Source organism: Coregonus lavaretus (assembly GCF_964263955.1).
Source record: "Coregonus lavaretus genome assembly, chromosome: 38".
NCBI classification, from domain to species: domain Eukaryota; kingdom Metazoa; phylum Chordata; class Actinopteri; order Salmoniformes; family Salmonidae; genus Coregonus; species Coregonus lavaretus.
In genome coordinates, this window is record NC_140025.1 from 2,576 (window position 1) to 25,529 (window position 22,954).

The following is a 22,954-nucleotide window of genomic DNA, read 5'->3' on the forward strand; positions in this document are numbered from 1 at the left end:
GGTGGCAGCATCATGCTGTGGGTGTGCTTTGCTGCAGGAGGGACTGGTGCTCTTCATAAAATAGATGGCGTCATGAGGAAGGAAATTTATGTGGATATATTGAAGCAACATCTCAAGACATCAGTCAGGAAATTAAAGCTTGGTCGCAAATGGGTCTTCCAAATGGACAATGACCCCAAGCATACTTCCAAAGTTGTGGGAAAATAGCTTAAGGACAACAAAGTCAAGGTATTGGAGTGGCCATCACAAAGCCCTGACCTCAATCCTATAAAAAATGTGTGGGCAGAACTGAAAAAGCGTGTGCGAGCAAGGAGGCCTACAAACCTGTCTCAGTTACACCAGCTCTGTCAACTTATTGTGGGAAGCTTGTGGAAGTTAAACAATTTAAAGGCAATGCTACCAAATACTAATTGAGTGTATGTAAACTTCTGACCCACTGGGAATGTGATGAAATAAATAAAAGCTTAAATAATTCATTCTCTACTATTATTCTGACATTTCACATTCTTAAAATAAAGTGGTTATCCTAACTGACCAAGGAATTTTTACTAGGATTAAATGTCAAGAATTATGAAAAACTAAGTTTAAATGTAGTTGGCTAAGGTGTATGTAAACTTCCGACTTCAACTGTAGCTCAGTATTTGTATTATATATTTTATACAGTCTTTTTTGCTCATCTCTATCAAGGGTGCCATTGATTTTAAGTACTAATATATTGTACCATTTGCTACAATACTAGAAACTACTGTTAATCTAACTGATCTTTTTTTAAATTTATATTTCTATCTAAAAGTTTGGAATTTCAAGATAAGTCTCAAGAAAACAGGTACATTTATCAATGAAGAACTAATTAATTGATGAGCTATTAACTTTCATTATCCAAAGACCAGTAGATCTAGCAGGGTTGGCACTGTACAAAACATTAACTCGCCATCATGGGCAGATCGTCTCTTCTCCAGAGTACATTTATATTTTAGTCATTTAGCAGACGCTCTTATCTAGAGCGACTTACAGTTAGTGAGAGCATACATTTTCATACTGGTCGCCGGTGTGAATCGAACCCACAACCCTGGCGTTGCATGCGCCATTCTCTACCATGTGAGCCATGCAGGGCTCAGTTTATGATGTTATTATGAACATTTAAAATAATTACTCAAGGAAAGCACTAACCACATGAAGAGTATATTGAGTAGAACATCATTAGATATAGTCTCAAATATTTTGTTATCTTTTTTAAGTGAAACGGGGTTGGCCGGTAGGATTTAGTTTATCCCTGTCTCTGGCCCACACTCCAGTACCCCGTAGGTGGCGGTAATGCACCATAACGTTGGATACCAACCGCCGATAAACCCCACTGAAGAAGAAAAAAATAAGAAGCACTAATCACAAGTGTAATCAGTGTCCTGTGAAAAAAGAGAGGTCATAGACAACAGATTTTTTATTTCAAGGAACGGAAGTGAAAAAAGTGGTCTCACTTGCCCTTAGTAGTAGGGGCTTCCAAATCAGCCCCCGCAACTTCCGTTAGAAATTTCAATCGCAACTTCCGTTAGAAATTTCAAAAGCTAGCTAGCTAAACAAATTACAACAAAGACCAATTAACCATCTGTCAACTTTCATGAGATTAAACGATATCTGATGAAATTGTAGACAACACCATCTAACCAAGGATTTTACGAAGGTGAGGCGTATGAGGCGCAGTGTGGTATTAACGGTGTTAGCTAGCTAGCTTGATATCCAGGGCTGTCGCAAGTGCGCGTGCTACTGCTAGCTAGCTAGCTAGTTAGCTTTGTCAAGATAACTAGCTAGGTGGCCACCTAGCAAAATAGCTGGCGATGCTATGTAGTTAGCCCATTAGCTAGTTTGCTAGTTTTTTCAAAAGTCCATTTAGTTAGCTAGCTAGTCCTACAACAGGGTTTCCCAAACTCGGTCCTGCCCTCCCCCGGGTGCACGTTTTGGTTTTTGCGCTAGCACTACACATCTGATTCAAATAACCAACTCATCATCAAACTTCGATTATTTTAATCAGCTGTGTAGTACTTAGTCTAAAACCAAAACATGCACTCCAGGGGGGCAGGACCGAGTTTGGGAAACCCTGTCCTAAAATATTTTCGAACAGCTGTTAAAATTAGCTAACTACTACTAACCAAAACAATCACTGATTCAGGATACTAGCTAGCTAGATTTCGGAATTGCGTCAACCTTACTAATGGATGTCATGGAGAAGTTCATATCAGATTTTGTTAGTATTGTGCACCTTTCCATATACATAAATGAAAAATTAGTAAACACAAAATCAGTGTTTAGGCTGTGCATGTTACAATACATGTTAGCTACACTTTCTCGTGCCAATGTAGGCCAGTTTTATGAAGCAATGAAGGGGTGCACGAAGAACATTTGTTTGTATTGTTACTTTCTCTATGTGTGTTTTACAGTGGGAAGCTCTAAGTAGTTCACTAGTCCTCCAAGAAAGTGAGCTGGAAGGAAAGAACGAAGGAGCCAGGTTGCAAGAAAAAAGATGAAAGAAGGGGCAACAATGTCGGAAGAAGGGGCAACAATGTCGGAAGAAGGGGCAACAGTGTCGGAAGAAGGGGCAACAGTGTCGGAAGAAGGGGCAACAGTGTCGGAAGAAGGGGCAACAGTGTCGGAAGAAGGGGCAACAATGTCGGAAGAACGGGCAACAATGTCGGAAGAAGGGGCAACAATGTCGGAAGAAGGACAGATGGATTCCGCTGATACTGGTAGTGAAGAGCAGTCAGGTGAAGCCTTGTCTAATGGCAACCCCATACCACCTAAGAGAGGAAAGGGAAGGCCCAAAGGATCAGGCTCTAAGACACCGAAGATACTGAGGGTACTAGACAAGCGGCCACAGGGCAGGCCACGTAAAGTGGTTGACCCTAATGCTGTTTCAGCAGAGACAACTGCACCTCTGAAGCGTGGCCGGCCCCAAAAAGTTAAACAAACAAAAAAAAGGGGTAGGCCGAGGAAGAACGCGCTATCAACCCAGGAGGAAGAGGAGAGAAAGAAACCGAAAAGCCAACCTAAGGGATCTAGAGTGTGGAAGCCGCTCGGAAGGCCGCGCATCCATCCCCGCATGGATCCCCCAGCCACATCCACCTCTGCCGAGCCACGGGGAAGAGGCCGTCCACGCAAGGCAATAACAGGTAAAGGTGCCCACTTACGGAAGAACCCACCTCCAACCTCTAAAGTTTCCAAGACCCCCGTTAAAGACGGCTCCCCGCGAAAGAGGGGCCGCCCCTTAGGCTCCGACCAAGCAAACAAAGCCAAGAGAGCAGCAGAGAAGGATAGGTCCAATAGTGCACCCCCAGCCAAACGGGGGTGCACCGTTTCTCCAATATTAAAGCTTTACCGCTGCTACAACGGAAAAGCAAATGTGTTAGATGAAGCTGCCTTCCAAGCCCAGAGGCGAAGAGGCAGGAGAAATACTGTGAAAGTTGATTATCCAACTTATGATTCAGAGGAGGAGGAAAATGAAGCTACAGAGAAAAATGAGGATGAAGACTTGTCTCCAGTTGAAGATGAAGAGGAAATAAAACCACACAGTGGTCGTCACATGGCTAGCAAACCTGGTAAGGTGGCGGCAGCCCTAAAGAAGGTGGTGGTTGTTCCTAAGAGGCGGGGCAGGAAGCCTGGCTCAACCAAAAAGGTTGTAAAGTAAAAGGAACCTAGGTGGAGCAGACTGAACAAGACAACATACCTTGTTGCCGGGAAACACAAAATATAATTAGCATCTTGTAGGATGAATGGACATGTTTTTAACATTTTATTCATGGGATAGCTCTTACCCAACTCTTTTTTAGTTTTCTCAACAAACCTACGTGTCTATTTGCTCTTGCTATTATTTTTGATGGTTTGATGCGTTTGTGGAAACCATGTGAAAAACATGGTACTTTTTTTGTACATCCTTCCTCATCTATGATGTAAATGTAAATCTATAGCTCGAATGATGTGAAGACAATTTCATTGACAGTTGTTAATGTATTGTTCTGTGCAGACTTATCCCATTTAGATTTTTCCCTGGTACTGTCATTGATACTGTTTCTAATTCCATGCTCATCCTATAGTTCATGATATTCTCATTGAGCTTTTACCGAGATGTTTCTTTTTCTCCATCCAAAATGTTACAATGTGGGAAAGATCAGGAATGTACGAATCAATTGTCTATTTACTCATATACACTACCAGTCAAAAGTTTAGACACACCTTCTCATTCAAGGGTTTTCCTTTATTTTTTACAGTTTTTTACATTGTAGAATAATAGTGAAGACATCAAAACTATGAAATAACACAAATGGAATCATGTAGTAACCAAAAAACGGTTAAACAAATCAAAATATGTTATATTTGAGATTCTTCAAATAGCCACCTTGATGACAGCTTTGCACACTCTTGGCATTCTCTCAACCAGCTTCATGAGGTAGTCACCTGGAATGCATTTCAATTAACAGGTGTGCCTTCTTAAAAGTTAATTTGTGGATTTTCTCTCCTCCGTAATGCGTTTGAGCCAATCAGTTGTGTTTTGACAATGTAGGGGTGTATACAGAAGATAGCCCTATTTGGTAAAAGACCAAGTCCATATTATGGCAAGAACAGCGCAAATAAGCAAAGAGAAACAACAGTCCATCATTGCATACTTCACCTTGTGGAGTCAAGATGGTAACTGTAAACTTCCAATCCATCACTAAGATTTCTCCCAGAAGATGTACAGTTATTGACTACTGTGAGGCTTTTTTGTTCGCTAGTATCATCCTTGTAATTCACTCAACATCAGTCCTCATAGATATTTTTAAGACTTTGTTATCTGTTAGCTGTCAGCTCTTTTTACTTTTTTTTAATCATTTGGCTTTCATCTGAAGTGGATGGCTTGGTTTCACAGACTGGGCAAAGTCTGTAAATGTTGTTCAAGATTGCATGTATGTTAAACATGTCTTCTTCTAGTCTGCTATTATTTTCTTTAATGAATTCTGTGCTTGACCATTATCAGTTCATACTGTATTGCAACATTGTAAATTATGTAATATAACAATTGCATTGAGGTACACAGCAGAATTTATAATTTGTATGAATTCAGCTTCCTGTGACCAAAGTGTCTTACAGTTTCATGTTTTCAACTTGGTCTGCTCTTATCCTATGTTGCTTGGATTAATTCAATGTTCTTGGCTTGTAACAATGTTTCTGACAATGCAGTAGAACTATAGAGATAAATACATACATACTGCATCTATCTCTGTGATTAGAAACAGGTCTGTGAAACCACCTAACATTAATTTGAGGGTAATGTGAATTTGAGTTTTGTTCCAGAGCAAATATTTAGAAAGTTTGCTCTAATAAAGTGAAATGTCTATATATATATTTTTTATCTCAATAAAAACTCAAATATGACTTAATTGTAGGGTTGTAAATCTTAATTGTTTAAAAAGCAGAATGTGGTGAATAAATGGAAGATTTTATAGAAACATATCTTTGTGGCTGGTCAGGTACAAAAAGTTGGTGGTGGAACGTTTACACCTTCAGAAGCATCCGGTTGTTTCAATGAAAATACATGCTTGTTTAGGTTAACATCTTCTGACTTTCTGGCGGAAGGATGCACTGTTGAGCGCAACATCCCGAGGGGTTCGTGCTGATTGTACGGAGATTGTGGTCCTCTGTAGCTCAATTGGTAGAGCATGGCGCTTGTAACGGCAGGGTAGTGGGTTCGATCCCCAGGACCACCCATACGTAAAAATGTATGCACACATTACTGTAAGTCGCTTTGGATAAAAGCGTCTGCTAAATGGCATATTATTATTGTGACAGCCGGTTAAATGGCGTCCCTAGACAAGGCAAGAACTAGATTTATGTCAGGAGAAGTGCAGTATTATCATAAGGAGAGTTATACTTGGAATACGGAGGAGGGAAAAAGAGGCAGAGGAGTTCTAAGAGAGAGAGGGAGGAAGAGGGTGAGCTTGAGTCAGTTAAAAATGGCGGGGAAAAGGGAGATGGTTTGTTAAAGAAGAATGGTAGAAAGTGTAAACAGAGTGAGTTGAAGACAGGAGGAGAAATGGAAGTGTGTGAGGGCGAAGTATCGGAGGTGGTAGGTGTGGTGAAGTTCTCTGAGCCCAAGGTTTGCACTGAGGGTCAGGATAAAGATGAGTCTGTGAAAGTAGGAGTGAAGTTTTTGGAAAAAGTGGACCCTTGCCTTTTAGCTGATCCATTTGTGGTTTCAGGGTAGGTGAAAACAGAGTTGGGTGCAGTGGAATTGGTGAGGGTAACCAGAAGTGGTCTAGTGATAGTTGTTTGTGTTTCTGCTGCACATAGGGAGCAGGCGCTCTGTGTTAAACGAATGGGGGCAAGATATGTGAATTGTTTTGCTCTCAAGAAAAGGGTGCCATTGAAAGGTGTGATTACTGGGGTAGCGGTAAATGTGAAAGCTGACGAAAATGAAGGGGAAGATTCCCGGTGTTTGTGATGCTCGTCGTTTGGTGCGACGCAGACAGGGTGGCGTGAGTGGAGAAACAGAAGAGTCATTGTCTGTTCTTTTGAGTTTTAATGTTGAGTCTTTGCCCGACAAAGTGATGTTAGGATATATAAGTTATCCGGTACGAGCTTTTGTGCTGAATGCTTATGGGCATGTGGCAGCAGTGTGTAGGAGGGAGGTTCCTAGGTGTGAGAAGTGTGCAGAAGGGCATGAGACAAAGGAATGTGTAGCATTGGGGAAAGTAGTGGTATGTGTTAATTGTAGGGGTGCCCATGGTGCTGGGGATCTGAAATGTCCGGTACGAGAGAGGCAGGTTGAGGTTTCCAGGTTTAGAGTAGTGCAGAAGTTGTCATATGCTGAGGCAGTGAAGAAAGTAGAGGAAGATGGATCAAGAGGGAGGGATACTGAGAGGAGTGGTGTGAGTAGTAGAGCTGTACCAGTACAGAGGGATAAACCTACAATATATATGTTTCAGTAAGATTGGATTTTTGGCATTTATAGCAATGGTTATCAACTGTACTGCAGGGATGGAACATAAGTCGCAGAAAATATAGGTTGTGGTGGCAACTGCAGAGAGGTATTTGGGTGTGCGAGATTTGACATCAGAAGAGTTACAGGGTGTGTTAAGTGGAGGTGTCCCATCCTTTCAGGCTGTTGGCCTGAAGTAGGTATAGATAGATTTAAATAGTGGAGTATGGTAGTTATTTTTATTTTATTTTTAATTGTGAGTGTAGTGTTATATGGGAGGGTATTTATTGTATTTTTTAAAGCAAAGTATTAGGGAGTTATACTCCAGTCTAGTAGGTGGCGATAATGCAACATTTATTGGATGCCAACTGCCGTTTAACCTCATCGAAGAATAAAGAAGAAGTTTACACCTTCTCTTGGAGCCACTCGGTGCTTATCTAGACACCAATTTCCGGTCCTCAGATGGTTCACAGAGGAAAACAAAGTCGAATGAAATGACTGTCAAAATGGCCGTCTTGGACGTTGTTTCCACAATTTATCTCGATTTCGTAATTTTGGAGATCAGAGACTTCAAGAGTTCTGCTAGAGCCCTGCTCTAGTTACAGATAGTAGGCTACACTTCACACTAGTAGTTAGACTATCAAAACAAGAGGTTATGATTATGTGCCGAATGAGACACGTGCTTGTAACCATTGCTTGAAATTTAAACTACATTAATTGCATTGATAAATCATCAGAGGAGGTGGTTTGTTCTGGTGTGATGGCAGTTTAGTCTTTTTCACCCCCACCCTAGCTAGTTGAGTAAACAAACCCTGTTGGCTAGCTATTTTCTCCAGTCCACCAACTAGGAGTAGGCTATGCATCAGACTAAATGAACTAGCTACACAGTATTAATCTGAAAAGTGTGCACTCTCAAAATCAATAAATGTGCACAATAATATGGACCATGTGTTTCATGGACTGGGTAGATTTGGTTCATAGTAAATCCCACTGTTTGCTGCATTATACTTAGCCTAGCCCAAAGGCCGGCAGATGGTTGTATTGAGTCGTTCCGTCTTGCCGTCCAAAGGGAATCTATGCAGCAGGCTATACACTCGTATCCCCCATGGACCGGTTCGTACATGAAACATTCTCCATTCAGGCTGCAAAGGCGTCGATTTCCTCCGTAACTCGTTTTAATGGCGAGAAGGCAGAAAAAACAAGGAAAATATGCATACTTTCATTGTGAAACACCGTTTTCCACCACCACCATTGGCTAATGCTAGTCCCTGTCCACGGTACTGTTTTGAAACGATCAGACCAGTATTGAAAAAACAGACTGCTGCAACCTGATTATCTGAACGTGAAACGCAACATCCGGGACTAGCATTAGCCACTGTAGCGTGATAGTGGAAAATTGTTTTTCATAAAGAAAGTACACCTATTTTCCCAGATTTTTAAAATATGTTTTTCCCTCTATCTTCTCGCCATTAAATCGAGTTAAGGAGGAAATTGACGCCTTTGCAGCCTGAATGGAGAATGTTTCATGTATGAACCGGTCCATGGGGGATCGGCTGCATACATTTACATTTAGCAGACGCTCTTATCCAGAGCAACTTACAGTTAGTGAGTGCATACATTTTCATACTGGCCCCCCATGGGAAACGAACCCACAACCCTAGCGTTGCAAGCGCCATGCTCTACCAACTGAGCTACAGGGGACTGTATATTATTATATATTATTATTATTTGTCATTTAGCAGACGCTCTAAGGAGCAATTAGGAGTTAATTGAGCAATTAGGGTTAAGTGCCTTGCTCAAGGGCACATCCACAGATTTTTCACCTAGTCGGCTCAGGGATTAGAACCAGCGACCTTTCGGTTACTGGCACAACGCTCTTAACCACTAAGCTACCTGCCGTATACATTCCCTTTGGATGCTGCCGGCCTTTGGACTACATTATACTGTACTAATGTTACATCATTTGATATATTATATCAGAAATTCTACAACAAAAGTTAGTGTATTTACAAATGTTATATAATGTATTTATTCTTATATTTTAGCCATAGCCAACCAAGGAGTACTTGTCTTTTCCCAGATAACTGAAGGGGTCTGGATATGATCTGCAGTGAGTACATTTCATATCTTTCAAAATTATATATCCTAAAAGGCTATTTTAATCATGATAATGCCATTGCCAACATACATTTTTTGCATGCAATAGCACTGATATAAGTGCTAATGATATAAGTGTTGTGTGTTGTATATTGCTCTGTTTGGAACATAGTGGGCAATGTATTTTATGTTTGTTTCTCATATGAAGGTTGCAGATGAACTTCTTGTCCAAGTTCTTCTGAAAGCCTTTGACAACATGGAGGAGAGTTGGGACAGCATAGATGAAGCAGGAGACTACTCAACAGATGCAACTAGACATTAACCAAGCCATTCATGTCAGAAAATCACTGAACACAAGGTGGGACATCTGTAAACAACATTACAAAGCAAACATGTAAATGTTTTATAGACCTTATTCCAACCTCAATAATAATCACTTATTCTCATTTTTGGTCAAAAGGGAGAAGAGATCCTGACTGACAAAACATATAAGAAGAGCATGGCAGCATTTAAGGTGAAGAATTATGAAGACTCTTGTCCTTTTTCGGACATCCACAGTCATTCAAAGAACATGACTCAAGATCTTCAACGAGAGGCGACAGAGAGGAGGGCAACAGAGGTCATCCAAGATAAGTGTTCCCCTTTCTTAGAAAGATTATGCCCTGTGGGCCTAACCAATGTTCAGGAAAGTTGTATTTTGGCTTCTGGATTTGATGTAAAAAGGAAGAGAGGAGGAGATTCTACTGCAGTGGGGGTCGGTACTATAGTTTCTTTCTCCCCGTTTTCAAGCAATCTGTCAAACAATATAAAGGGAACTGTCACCCATAGCCTTTGAGTCACAGCAATCTTAGCCGAGCCCAACTCTTCTCTAAGTGACCACGGACAATATTCAAGAGTGGTAGTGGATGAGAAAGCCTATGCTGATGTAGCCCATCAAATGTTACCACTTGCGGAAACCAAAAAAGGAAAAGAGAAAATATCATTTCATTCACTTTTTTTGCCTGTGATGGAAAAGCAACAAAAGCGAAAAGCTGGTCAGCCATATAAGAAAACTCTAGTGAAAATGACTAAAAATTCAGCAATTGCCCAAGAATGGGATTCAGATGCCACAGAAATATCCAGGGTGACTCAGTTTAAGGATAATCTAACACCCTCATGCAAACAAACGGATGAGAAAAAACGGGATGAAATGCTAGAATTTCCCCCAACTACCTCAAATGACACAAGCTTTGGATGCAATTCAACATCTGATGCTTCAAACCACCTTACTATTTCACATTCAGATAACATCATTTCTACATTTCAAATAACTGGACCAAGCACTTCTATGGAATTTATCCAACCCCCAAGAAGACAGAGAACTTCAAAGACCACACAACAAGCAGAACAATTCAAAATGAAAGAAGTGCCGGCGCTGAAATTGACCACTGCCACCAAGGGGCAAGATTCTCCTATAGAACAAGCTCTGGCACAAAACACATTGGTGCCGTCTGAAAGTGTCTGCTCGTTTGATGAGAACATAGAGAATGCATTGAAACTACAAAAGAGACCTGGAAAAAATAAAGCAATGACGTCCAACGCAGGAAATAGAAGGACTCAGGCGTTCAAAAGAAACAGAATGACTCCGAGCAGCCTCTTGACCACTCAGTCACAGAGTAGCAATGATACACCCCAAGAAAAATTTAATTTGGGACTCTCTCAAGATGCAACTCTACTACAATCATCTGATATAAAAATGGAGCCCAAATACTTGTCAGACACTGGTGTCTTGGATGTCAAGAACAATTTGAAGGAACACCGAAAAAAAGAACCCTCCAAAAACTTTACAGAAGGGAGTGTTAAAAGTCCTGGTATGATGTCAAGATGCTTTGACTTGTCTATCACTCAAAAAGACCAGGGGGCACCAAGTGACATGAAGAGGGAAATCAAATATAATGTAACTGCTAACACATCAGCTGTAGGAAACCAGGGGGAAATGACTCTAAGAACTCAAGAGCTCTCAGGACTGAAGAGTATTGAGGATGTGCACAAATTGAAGCGGCAAGCTGGTCGACCATTCAAGAAAAATACGTTGTTTAAAATGGCTAAACTGCTAGCGATAGCAGAGGAATGTGGATCTAATGATACAGAGAACTGTGGCATGACTGAAGAGTGTATTCCAAAATTCCAACAGGAGTTCCCTGCCTATCACCCCCTAAAGTCAAAAGTAAAGAAGAAGACAGATACAAAAACCTTGGCATCAAATTCACCTACAACCGCCTCAAGAAAATCCAGCAGAACATGTAAAACGACCCCAAAAACAGTTCAAAGAATTATGCAAGTCCTCACACACACGCTCACCCAACCATTGTTACCAGTTCCATCCAATCTTATTGAACACATTCTCAAATCAGAGGACACAACTCTTATCTCAACGGTCTCAGTAATTCCTCAATGTAGTGCAGATATTTCTCCTCAACAGGAAAGCCACGGATGTGGAAAACCCCTGAAGAAAAACACACAATTTTACAAAAACATGACCACTGCAGTCCTGCATCCTCCAATATTTGCACTAGATTCCAAGGCCCTTGCTGAGATTGTTTCCTTGTCATTCCCTGTAGAGACAAAGAAAGACATTGGATCCAAAAGTAAATGCAAACAGGTGCCTAGAACTCGTGGTGTATCAGAATTACTGTGTACAAATGGAATTCCTCAGGGAGATATACATACCCAAACTAATAGGGATGAGGTATATTCCAAGGCTTCAGCACCTACTGTGTCACACTCCCAGATATCACGAAAACGTGGGGTTCAACATAAAAAAGGTACAGAAAAAGCAGTTGTCCCATTATCTGATCAAACTGCCCTTCCTGTTTCAGATTGCCAGTTGCAGGTGCAAAATCGCAGTGCATCTCAGGAAATGCCTTTACTGCCATCAAAGATGAAGACAGAATCTGACACCGTAACCTGACACCTAGAACGGTTACAAAGAATAATCCAAAGACGTGTAAGGCAAGACAAAAACCTTTACCGAAAGTTGAGAAAGCACAGATGCCAACTCTGGATCCTTCCCTTGTAGTGGAACATATGCGTCCAGATGTGCCAGAAGTGGATCAAATGAGACAAGTGGAAGCAGTGATAGAGTCAGTAATTGAAGCCGTTCACAAACCACTGGAACATGTGGATCAAATAAAAAAGATTAAAGAAGAGGCCTGCAATGTTTCTGCATTAACTCTGGATCCTTCCCTTGGAGTGGAACATAGAACTCCTGATGTGCCACAAGTGGATCATATAAGACAAATGGAAGCAGTGATAGAGTCAGTGATCGAGGATCTACACAAAAAAGAGGTCAGCGATGTTTCTGCATCAGCACACTCAACCTTTCTTGCCTCAGATAACCTGTTTGAACAACATAACCATAGTACATTATCGCAATCACCTTTGCTGACATTAGAAATAAAGACAGAATTGGGCAGAATCAAGAATGCCATAACCAAAAAGTCAAAAATATGCATGAAAGAGAAACATACCTCAAAAGGCCTATTGAAAAATCATAAGAAAGCAGCTATGGCAACTTCAGGTCCTTCATCTGACGCAGTGCATGCGCCATCCAAAAGAGTTACGAAGAATTCCAATACTTGTCAAGAAAGAAAAAGACCTTCACAGAAAGTTGAGAAAGCACAGGTGCCAGCTCTGGATAGAAACTACTCTGGAGAGAAACATAAAAGTCCTGAAATCCCACAAATGGATGAAATTAGACAAGTGGAAGCATTTATAGACTCAGTGGTTGAGGATCTCCACAAACCACTCAATCCTAAGGGTCAACAAAAAAAGTTAAAAGAAGAGGCCAGTAATGATGCTGCATCGGAACAAACAACCTTTCCTGCCTCAGGTAACGTGTTGGAGCAGCATAACCATAGCACATTACCTCAATATTATTTTCTGTCCTCCGGAAAGACAAAATCAGGCTTGAAACATGCCATACCCAAATATGGCACAAAAAAAATTTGTCAAAAGGGAAACTCTCAAAACATGCTAAGAAAGCAGCTTTATTAACTTCAGATCCTTCTATTGGAGGTGAAGATAGATGTTTTGAAATGCCTCCCCACCTTAACCAAGCAGAGAAAGAAGGAAAAAGTGACGGAAAAACCAATAATGATGTAGTAAAGCATGAAAAATCAGTGACAGATGATCATTTGGAAACAGCAGCCCACAAACCACATGGGGCCAAGAAAGAAGCTAAAAAAAGAGGACTGCAGTGTTTCCAAACCAGAACAAGTAGAATCTACTACTTCAGACAGCCAGCTAAAACAGCATGACCACAGTGTATTAGAGCACGTTTCTTTGCTAGCATCAGAGGCAAAGACAGAATCAGGAATGGAACATATCATACCTGAAATGTCAACAACAAATAAGTCAAAAACATGCAGGAAAAGGAAACTCCCTTCCAATGCACCCCCAGGAAACGCTAAAAGAGCAGCTATGCTAACTTCCAATCCTTCTCTTGGAGCAGAAGTTGTATGTCTTGAAATGCCTCCCCACCTTACCCATGCAGAGCAAGGAGGAAAGAGTGATGGGAAAACCAATAACAATGTAGTTAAACATAAAAAAGAAACAGTGACATCAGTGATGGAAGATCATATGGAAACAGCCCACAAACGACGTATGGGGTCAAAAAAGAATCTGAAAGAAGAGGACAGCAATGTTTCCATGTCAGAACAAGCAGCAACTCTTACCTCAGATAAACATCCCAACCAAGTTCCTTCACTGGCATCAGAGATAAAGTCAGAATCTAACAGTGGACATGTCACACCCATGCAAATAAATATTTCTAAGGCATGCAAGAAAAGGAAGATACCCTCCAAAAAAAACTCAAAGATCACTGAAACTCCAACCCCACCAACTTCAAAACTTTCTCTTGGAGTAGAATATGGATATTCTGAAATGGCTACCACTTTCACACATGTGGACCAGGTTCAGAATATTATTGATACTCCAAAAAGCTCCAAAGTGAGAAAAGAAAATACTGGATCAAGCCGTCCAATATCCAATCTAAGAAATTCCAGACGGCCCTTCAAATCTAATTCACATATCACAACTGAGTCGATGCAAGATCAAGCAATTCTATCGGTTGCATCAGATCTCACCAATAACCCTACCAGTCCTGTATCAATAACAGTGTCCTCAATTGCAGTACAAGGACAGTTTACTGAATTAGTGAATGCTGACTGTATAGAGAAAAGATCACATAAAATAGGGAGGCCTCCTAAGACGATAAAACCTCAGAGACCAAAAGGTACAGGTCTTGATAAGAATATCACAGATGACAACATGTCTGTTAAATTCTTATCAGCATTTGTAAAAGAGGAACTCATTGAGGAAGAAAAAAGCCCAGAAAATATGGGGAAAGAAGAAGGCAAAGGGAAGAAAGGCAAAATTCTCAAAACAGACAATGTGAATCCACAAAGTAAACACAGCCAATCTCAGGTGAAGGATGGCAATGCATTAGCATACAACAAATTAATAGATGAAGCAGGGGGCTCTATATATATTGCAATAGACCCAATCAGTACTGTTATTCCAAAATGTAAAAAAGGTGGTCATTTTGCAAAAAATTTCATCCACCCTCAACGTCCCCAGTGACCAGCAATGCATTAATATGTCCCCAGAAAAAACATCTCTGTGTGTCAGCAATATATCAGAAATACACAGAAAACGAAAGGTTGACACCAGAAGTACTGATTTTGTTCATGCAGATATAAATGTCCTAAATCCTAAAGATGATCTTAGTGATAGCTCTGAATTAGGGGACTCATCCTTACTAGGGAATCAGAGACTGAAGAACAAGGGTAAGAAAAAATCCAAGACAATTACGGGTGAACCGACAGTGGCCATATCAGTTATAAAAGAGATGGTGGGGCAAGATTTCCAGACCACCATAGCAGCACTGAAAAATAAACAAGGTCGGCCATTCAAGAAAAGTACTTTGATGAGAATGGCAAAACGGCTGTCATGTGGACAGCAGAAGTCAAACACTAGCGGATAACTTTCTGTGAATAAGACACGGAGCTGCAAATCAAAGGGAACTTCTAATGGAGGGAAAATGCACAATTTGAACCCAACGTTAACAACCTCAATAAGGCACACTAAAGCATCCAAGGCAATGAAGATTGAAGACATTGTTCTTAAACAAGAGCAGGACGACATATGGGAGATCATTGATGTATCCAGCAACATTTTCTCCCCACAAACTGCAACTAATTCCCCCAGTTTTTCAGTGCAAGAATTTGGGACCTCCATATCTTCAGAAACAGTGTTCTCTGTTGATGCAAGGGCAACACAAGGAATCCAGCAAATTGAGTCTACCCAATTAACACCCCATCTCACAGAATTACCTCATAAAGTGACTGGCATGAAGAAGAGACGCAGGAGAAATAAAACTGGATGGGCTACAAAAGTGAAATCCAAACGACCTCTCTCCAAAGTGAACTGCAGGGATACACTTGATGTTTTGATTCAGTCTTCCATTGACAACACTGGACTCAACTCTAGCCTCTGTAATTTGTTAACGGAAAATGACACATTGGAAAGTGTTGAACAAGAGAAAGAATGCAGAGCACAAGAAGTGAAAGCAGTAACAAACGATTACAATAGAGTTCGTGTTGAGAAGGAGATCAACTGTGGAGATCAACCCCTAACAGCGCGTGCTAAATTACAGCATTCAAGTGTACTCCAACAAAATGTTAAGACAAGGAAACCTATGTCATGCCATTTCTGCCGTTGCTCATTTTGTCACATATCAGCATACACAATTCACAAGCGCATTCACACAGGTGAGAAGCCTTACAGGTGCCAGAAGTGCGGCAAGAGCTTTGCTCAGCTCTCCCAACTCAACTCGCACTCAAACATCCACAAACAACATGGACTCATGCAATGCCCATGTTGCGTCACTCAGTCTCCAAACAAAGATGACTTGATTGATCATTTAAAGATCCACATGAAGGGCACCAAGAGGTTAAGTTTGATTAATAAAACAAGAAGAGCCAGAGAAATTCAGATTCAACCTTACGCTGATTACATAGATTCCCCAGTCTCTCTTAATGGCAGGAAATCCCTTAGATGCTCCACTTGTTTGAAATATTTTTTCAATAAGGCCACATTGAAGATGCCCCTGCAAACACACAGTGGAGTGAGGCGTTTCACCTGCAAAGTCTGTGGTAAGATGTTTAGCAAGTTCTCAAGTTTCAATGCACATGAAAAAACACACTGGCCTGTTAAACCGTATGCTTGCTCTGTGTGTGGAAAAGGCTTTGTTCTGCTTAGGGAGCTTAAAACCCACTCTCATATGCACTCAGGAGAGATGCCTTTCTTCTGTAACCACTGTGGTGAGGCCTTTAGCAACTTCTCATCCTTGCGCACACATCAAGTCTCCAATGTGTGTTTTGAGGCTAGATATGAAGGAGATGGAAACAAGGTTGACATTGAGGGTTTCCTGGTGGAGCAAAGGGCTGATGGGCAGATTAATACCCCTATGTACTTTAAATGTCAGATTTGCAAACAACTTAATCGTCGCTGGTGTCAGTACATTCTTCATCTTCAAAACACACACTAATATCAAGCCAAACCTTTGTGAGGTCTGTGGACAACGGTATGATCAGGTCACTGAATTATGTGTTCATTGTAAAGTTTGCTGCAAATCAAGTGGAGAGGAGAGGGCATGCATTTCATCCTTATCACAGGTCTGGCATGAACCCCAATCTCTGCAGAATCAGACGCCTGAGCCTGAAATTGATTCTCTGTACAATGATAATCAGGAAATGTTATCTACTGATGACCAGCATCCCCAATGCACAGAGCCTGAGCCCCTGCCACCTCTGGAAACTATGGAGGAGTATTCCTCAGATGTGCTTCCACAAAACCCCAAACCTGCTTGCCAGACCCCAGGCAATGGGTTAGAGATTAATCAACCTTCTCCCTCAAACTCCATGTGTGCAAGCCCTGCCCCATCTTCCCCTTCTGTAATGAGCTGTTATTCTGTATGTGTGGTACAGCCTGTAGGTGTTCGCTCTCGTTTACAGACCCATGCCCCTTGTGACAGGTATTCATGTGGACAATGTGGAAAATCCTTTAACCAGTGGAACAAGCTCTGGTTGCATCAGGGACTACACCGAGAAAAACGTTGTAGCTTCTCATGCACTCAGTGCAATTTAGAGTTTAGCTTCTTTGGCTCCTATAGGGAGCACATGCAGGAACATGCAGCACAGAGACCATATGCTTGTTCATTATGTCCCAAATCCTATGTCATTGAAGAAGACTTAAATACCCATCTGGGCGAAAATCACCAGCCACGTGAAAGCCTGAAATGTGACACGTGTGAAAAGGGGTTCACCAGTTTCAGAAACTTCAAGAAACATCTTCTTTTACACAGAGGGGCTAGCTCGCACTACTGTCTCCCTTGCATGCTCCCATTTCCTAGTAACCGAGCCTTACAGAATCACTTGAAGGCTCACAAAGCCCGCCCTGTTATCCCTCTCCCTGAAGGGCCATTGGAACCACTTCTATTTCCATATCGCTGTAGAAAATGTAATGCCAGATTTACAACCACAGACTTGCTCCAAGCCCATCAGGTTTGCCATCTTATTGGGGGAAAGAAAGCATATAGCAGCAGTTCAGCTAATTATGTTTCTGCATCCCTTACCTCCAAGCTTTCAAACAAACCAAGACAAAGATTCACGCTGCTATCCCCTCAGACAATACCTAGTTTTCCTCTGTCAAATAAAAGGAACATGTATAGGTATCCTCACCCTGATCGTCTGTATGTCGTCCCTAAAATATCCTCACAGCCACCAGTCATTATTTCAGACACAGAACAAGAGCCCCAAGAGATTCTAAACATTAGCTTATCCTCAGTCCACGACTCGCCCCGTAACACTATGTCCCTTGAACATGAAGGGCAAATCAGCCCTAGCAATGATTGTTGTGAGGCAAGCAACTCCTCATGTGTCCTTATTGATGAACCTACTCAATGTACGCCAAAGCCCCAAACAGACACCACACACATGCCGACACATGAACCACCCTCACCCTGTCCCCTGGATAAAGGTCCTCAGAATGTACCACCCCAAATACGAGACAAGTCTAAGGGTGATCATGATGCTTTCTTTAGAGCCTCAACATTTGTGATACCAAGGGGCAAAACGTGGGGGTAAGATGCCTTTGAGTGTGCTGATTGTTGGGTAACATTTAGCGATGTCTCAGAGCTACATGAGCATTACGTACATCACGCCAGGGGGGTGAAGTGAAAGTCAATACATATTTTCACAATTCCGCTAATGTATATCATTGTTTTTGATGGTATTGGTCATTTACATCTGAAGAGTACGATATCTGTTTCTGAGTTAACCATGGTTGTATTAATACCTATAGCAATGGTTAAAGGAATAATCCACTCAAAACCCCTAATTCCTATGATTTACATTGTTAAATAATGCTTTTTGCATTTCGTCGTTATAATAAGGCAGGAAGCAATATGTGAAAATTGTTGTGGAAATCTGTTGGAGCTCAAGTCGACTACAAGACCCACAATGCAATATGCGCTCTCTCTGGACAGGTTGGCTGGCTAGCTACAAAACATACAGTGGGGAAAAAAAGTATTTAGTCAGCCACCCATTGTGCAAGTTCTCCCACTTAAAAAGATGAGAGAGGCCTGTAATTTTCATCTTAGGTACACGTCAACTACAAACTACAACAAAATCACATTGTAGGATTTTTAATGAATTTATTTGCAAATTACGGTGGAAAATAAGTATTTGGTCAATAAGAAAAGTTTCTCAATACTTGTAATATACCCTTTGTTGGCAATGACACAGGTCAAACGTTTTCTGTAAGTCTTCACAAGGTTTTCACACACTGTTGCTGGTATTTTGGCCCATTCCTCCATGCAGATCTCCTCTAGAGCAGTGATGTTTTGGGGCTGTCGCTGGGCAACACGGACTTTCAACTCCCTCCAAAGATTTTCTATGGGGTTGAGATCTGGAGACTGGTTAGGCCACGCCAGGACCTTGAAATGCTTCTTACGAAGCCACTCCTTCGTTGCCCGGGCGGTGTGTTTGGGATCATTGTCATGCTGAAAGACCCAGCCACGTTTCCTCTTCAATGCCCTTGCTGATGGAAGGAGGTTTTCACTCAAAATCTCACGATACATGGCCCCATTCATTCTTTCCTTTACACGGATCAGTCGTCCTGGTCCCTTTGCAGAAAAACAGCCCCAAAGCATGATGTTTCCACCCCCATGCTTCACAGTAGGTATGGTGTTCTTTGGATGCAACTCAGCATTCTTTGTCCTCCAAACACGATGAGTTGAGTTTTTACCAAAAAGTTATATTTTGGTTTCATCTGACCATATGACATTCTCCCAATCCTCTTCTGGATCATCCAAATGCACTCTAGCAAACTTCAGACGTGCCTAGACATGTACTGGCTTAAGCAGGGGGACACGTCTGGCACTGCAGGATTTGAGTCCCTGGCGGCGTAGTGTGTTACTGATGGAAGGCTTTGTTACTTTGGTCCCAGCTTTCTGCAGGTCATTCACTAGGTCCCCCCGTGTGGTTCTGGGATTTTTGCTCACCGTTCTTGTGATCATTTTGACCCCACGGGGTGAGATCTTGCGTGGAGCCCCAGATCGAGGGAGATTATCAGTGGTCTTGTATGTCTTCCATTTCCTAATAATTGCTCCCACAGTTGATTTCTTCAAACCAAGCTGCTTACCTATTGCAGATTCAGTCTTCCCAGCCTGGTGCAGGTCTACAATTTTGTTTCTGGTGTCCTTTGACAGCTCTTTGGTCTTGGCCATAGTGGAGTTTGGAGTGTGACTGTTTGAGGTTGTGGACAGGTGTCTTTTATACTGATATCAAGTTCAAACAGGTGCCATTAATACAGGTAACGAGTGGAGGACAGAGGAGCCTCTTAAAGAAGTTGTTACAGGTCTGTGAGAGCCAGAAATCTTGCTTGTTTGTAGGTGACCAAATACTTATTTTCCACCACAATTTGCAAATAAATTCATAAAAAATCCTACAATGTGATTTTCTGGATTTTTTTTTCTCAATTTGTCTGTCATAGTTGATGTGTACCTATGATGAAAATGACAGGCCTCTCTCATCTTTTTAAGTGGGAGAACTTGCACAATTGGTGGCTGACTAAATACTTTTTTCCCCACTGTAGCTACACACGATAATACAAGTCAATATCAGCATGTGAAGTAGCTAGTTATCTGTAAAATTCCTGAAACACACTGCACTATCAATTTAGGAGTGACAATCTCGCCATGTTCAACCTGGTAGAGATTGTGTCTTACTCAAAACAGTGAGTGAATGAGGTTGCTATGGCAACACAGTGGCCCTGCCTGCGCTGTGAAGGTCACTTTGCTTGATGGTAGTTGAAGGAAGAAAGGATATTGATCTGACGGTGCACTTTGAGTTTGAATGAAATATATACTTTGTCATGACGATATAGACAGATGGATGTGCTAGACTAGCATGTTGATTTGGCAATCTGGACTGCAGGTAATTGTTTTAAAAGCATTATGAAATGTGCTAGTTTGTTATTGCCTATCTCCAATGACGAGAACTTTATCGTGATGACGCGGCGGCACAACACGATTTCGGACCAGAAGTTAAATCATGCCATGGTGAAAATAAACATTTTACCCACTCATAGTCTGTTATATCACCAAATACAGAGGAGTTTCATTCCTTGAGTGAATTATTTCTTTAACATTGACTTTACCTTTTTTTTCTTTACAAAAAATTACTAATATTTATATTATTTGAATATATCCGGGGAATGTGTTTTTGTATTTGTATTTTTACAGTACTACAAATGTGCCTTTTGAATAGATTACAAACGTGTCATACTTTAAACAGTTACTCCAATCTGTCCTGCTGCTGTTGGCAAATTGTATTTGTTCTCTTTTTGGAATAGCTGTATGTACAGTGCATTCTGAAAGTATTCAGACCCCTTGACTTTTCCACATTTTGTTACGTACAGCCTTATTCTAAAATGGATTAAATTGTTTTTTTCCCCCTCAACAATCTACACAAAATACACCATAATGACGAAGCAAAAACAGGTTTTTAGATTATTTTGCAAATGTATAAAAAAAATAATAATAATATCACATTTACATAAGTATTCAGGCCCTTTACTCAGTGTTTTGTTGAAGCACCTTTGGCAACGATTACAGCCTCGAGTCTTCTTGGGTATGACGCTACAAGCTTGGCACACCTGTATTTGAGGAGTTCCTCCCATTTCTTCTCTGCAGATCCTCTCAAGCTCTGTCATGTTGGATGGGGAACGTCGCTGCACAGCTATTTTCATCTCTCCAGAGATGTTTGATCGGGTTCAAGTCCGGGCTCTGGCTGGGCCACTCAAGGACATTCAGAGACTTGTCCCAAAGCCGCTCCTGCATTGTCTTGGCTGTGTGCTTAGGGTCTTTGTCCTGTTGGAAGGTGAACCTTCACCCGGTCTAAGGTCCTGAGCGCTCTGGAGCAGGTTTTCATCAAGGATCTCTCTGTACTTTGCTCCGTTCATCTTTCCCTCGATCCTGACTAGTCTCCCAGTCCCTGCCGCTGAAAACATCCCCACAGCATGATGCTGCCACCACCATGCTTCACAGTAGGGATTGTGCCAGGTTTCCTCCAGACGTGATGCTTGGCATTCAGGCCAAAGAGTTCAATCTTGGTTTCATCAGAGCAGAGAATCTTGTTTCTCATGGTCTGAGATTCTTTAGGTGCCCTTTGGCAAACTCCAAGTGGGCTGTCATGTGCCTTTTTACTATGGAGTGGCTTCCTTCTGGCCACTCTACCATAAAGGCCTGATTGGTTGAGTGCTGCAGAGATGGTTGTCCTTCTGGAAGGTTCTCCCATCTCCACAGAGGAACTCTGGAGCTCTGTCAGAGTGACCATCGGGTTCTTGGTCACCTCCCTGACCAAGACCCTTCTCCCCGATTGCTCAGTTTGGCTGGGCGGCCAGCTCTAGGAAGAGTCTTGGTGGTTCCAAACTTCTTCCATTTATCAATGATGGAGGCCACTGTGTTCTTGGGGACCTTCAATGCTGCAGACATTTTTTGCTACCCTTCCCCAGATCTGTGCCTCGTCACAATCCTGTCTCGGAGCTCTGCGGACAATTCCTTAGACCTCATGGCTTGGTTTTTGATCTGACATGCACTGTCAACTGTGGGACCTTATATAGACAGGTGTGTGCAAATCATGTCCAATCAACTGAATTTACCACAGGTGGACTCCAATCAAGTTGTAGAAACATCTCAAGGATGATCAATGGAAACAGGATGCACCTGAGCTCAATTGCAAGTCTCATAGAAAATACGTTTTTTGTTTTTATAAATTTGCAAACATTTCTTAAAAACCTGTTTTTGCGTTGTCATTATCAGGTATTGTGTGTAGATTTTAGAATAAGACTGTAACAGAACAAAATGTGGAAAAAGTCAGGGTCTAAATTTACTTTCACATTTTAGTCATTTCGCAGACGCTCTTATCCAGAGCGACTTACAGTTAGTGAGTGCATACATTATTTTTTTATTTTTTTCATACTGGCCCCCCGTGGGAATCGAACCCACAACCCTGGCGTTGCAAACGCCATGCTCTACCAACTGAGCTACATCCCTGCCAGCCATTCCCTCCCCTACCCTGGGCCAATTGTGCGCCGCCCCATGGGTCTCCCGGTCGCGGCCGGCTACGACAGAGCCTAGATTCGAACCAGGATCTCTAGTGCCTTAGACCACTGCGCCACTCGGTGACCTAAATACTTTCCGAATGCACTGTACATAGTAAACAAATAATAATAATACATTGTATATATTGTAACACACTCTAAGGGTGTATTCACATAAAGTCCTCTTTTAAAATAACCGATCTCAGT

The 22,954-nt window shown here is 41.7% G+C and overlaps 1 protein-coding gene across 1 annotated transcript; it reads left to right on the forward strand.

Moving 5' to 3' along the window:
- The first annotated feature begins 1,534 nt into the window (after positions 1 to 1,534).
- Positions 1,535 to 5,400, forward strand: LOC311111998 (uncharacterized protein). Its single transcript, XM_084154957.1, has 2 exons — positions 1,535 to 1,678; positions 2,433 to 5,400. Exon 2 carries the CDS (start codon positions 2,516 to 2,518, stop codon positions 3,674 to 3,676), a length of 1,161 nt encoding a protein of 386 aa, XP_084011083.1. The 5' UTR covers positions 1,535 to 1,678; positions 2,433 to 2,515; the 3' UTR covers positions 3,677 to 5,400.
- The last annotated feature ends 17,554 nt before the right edge of the window (positions 5,401 to 22,954 follow it).

Bases quoted from the DNA above. Each gene is read 5' to 3' on its own strand.
- LOC311111998 (XM_084154957.1), top strand. From the start codon at position 2,516: ATGAAAGAAGGGGCAACAATGTCGGAAGAAGGGGCAACAATGTCGGAA.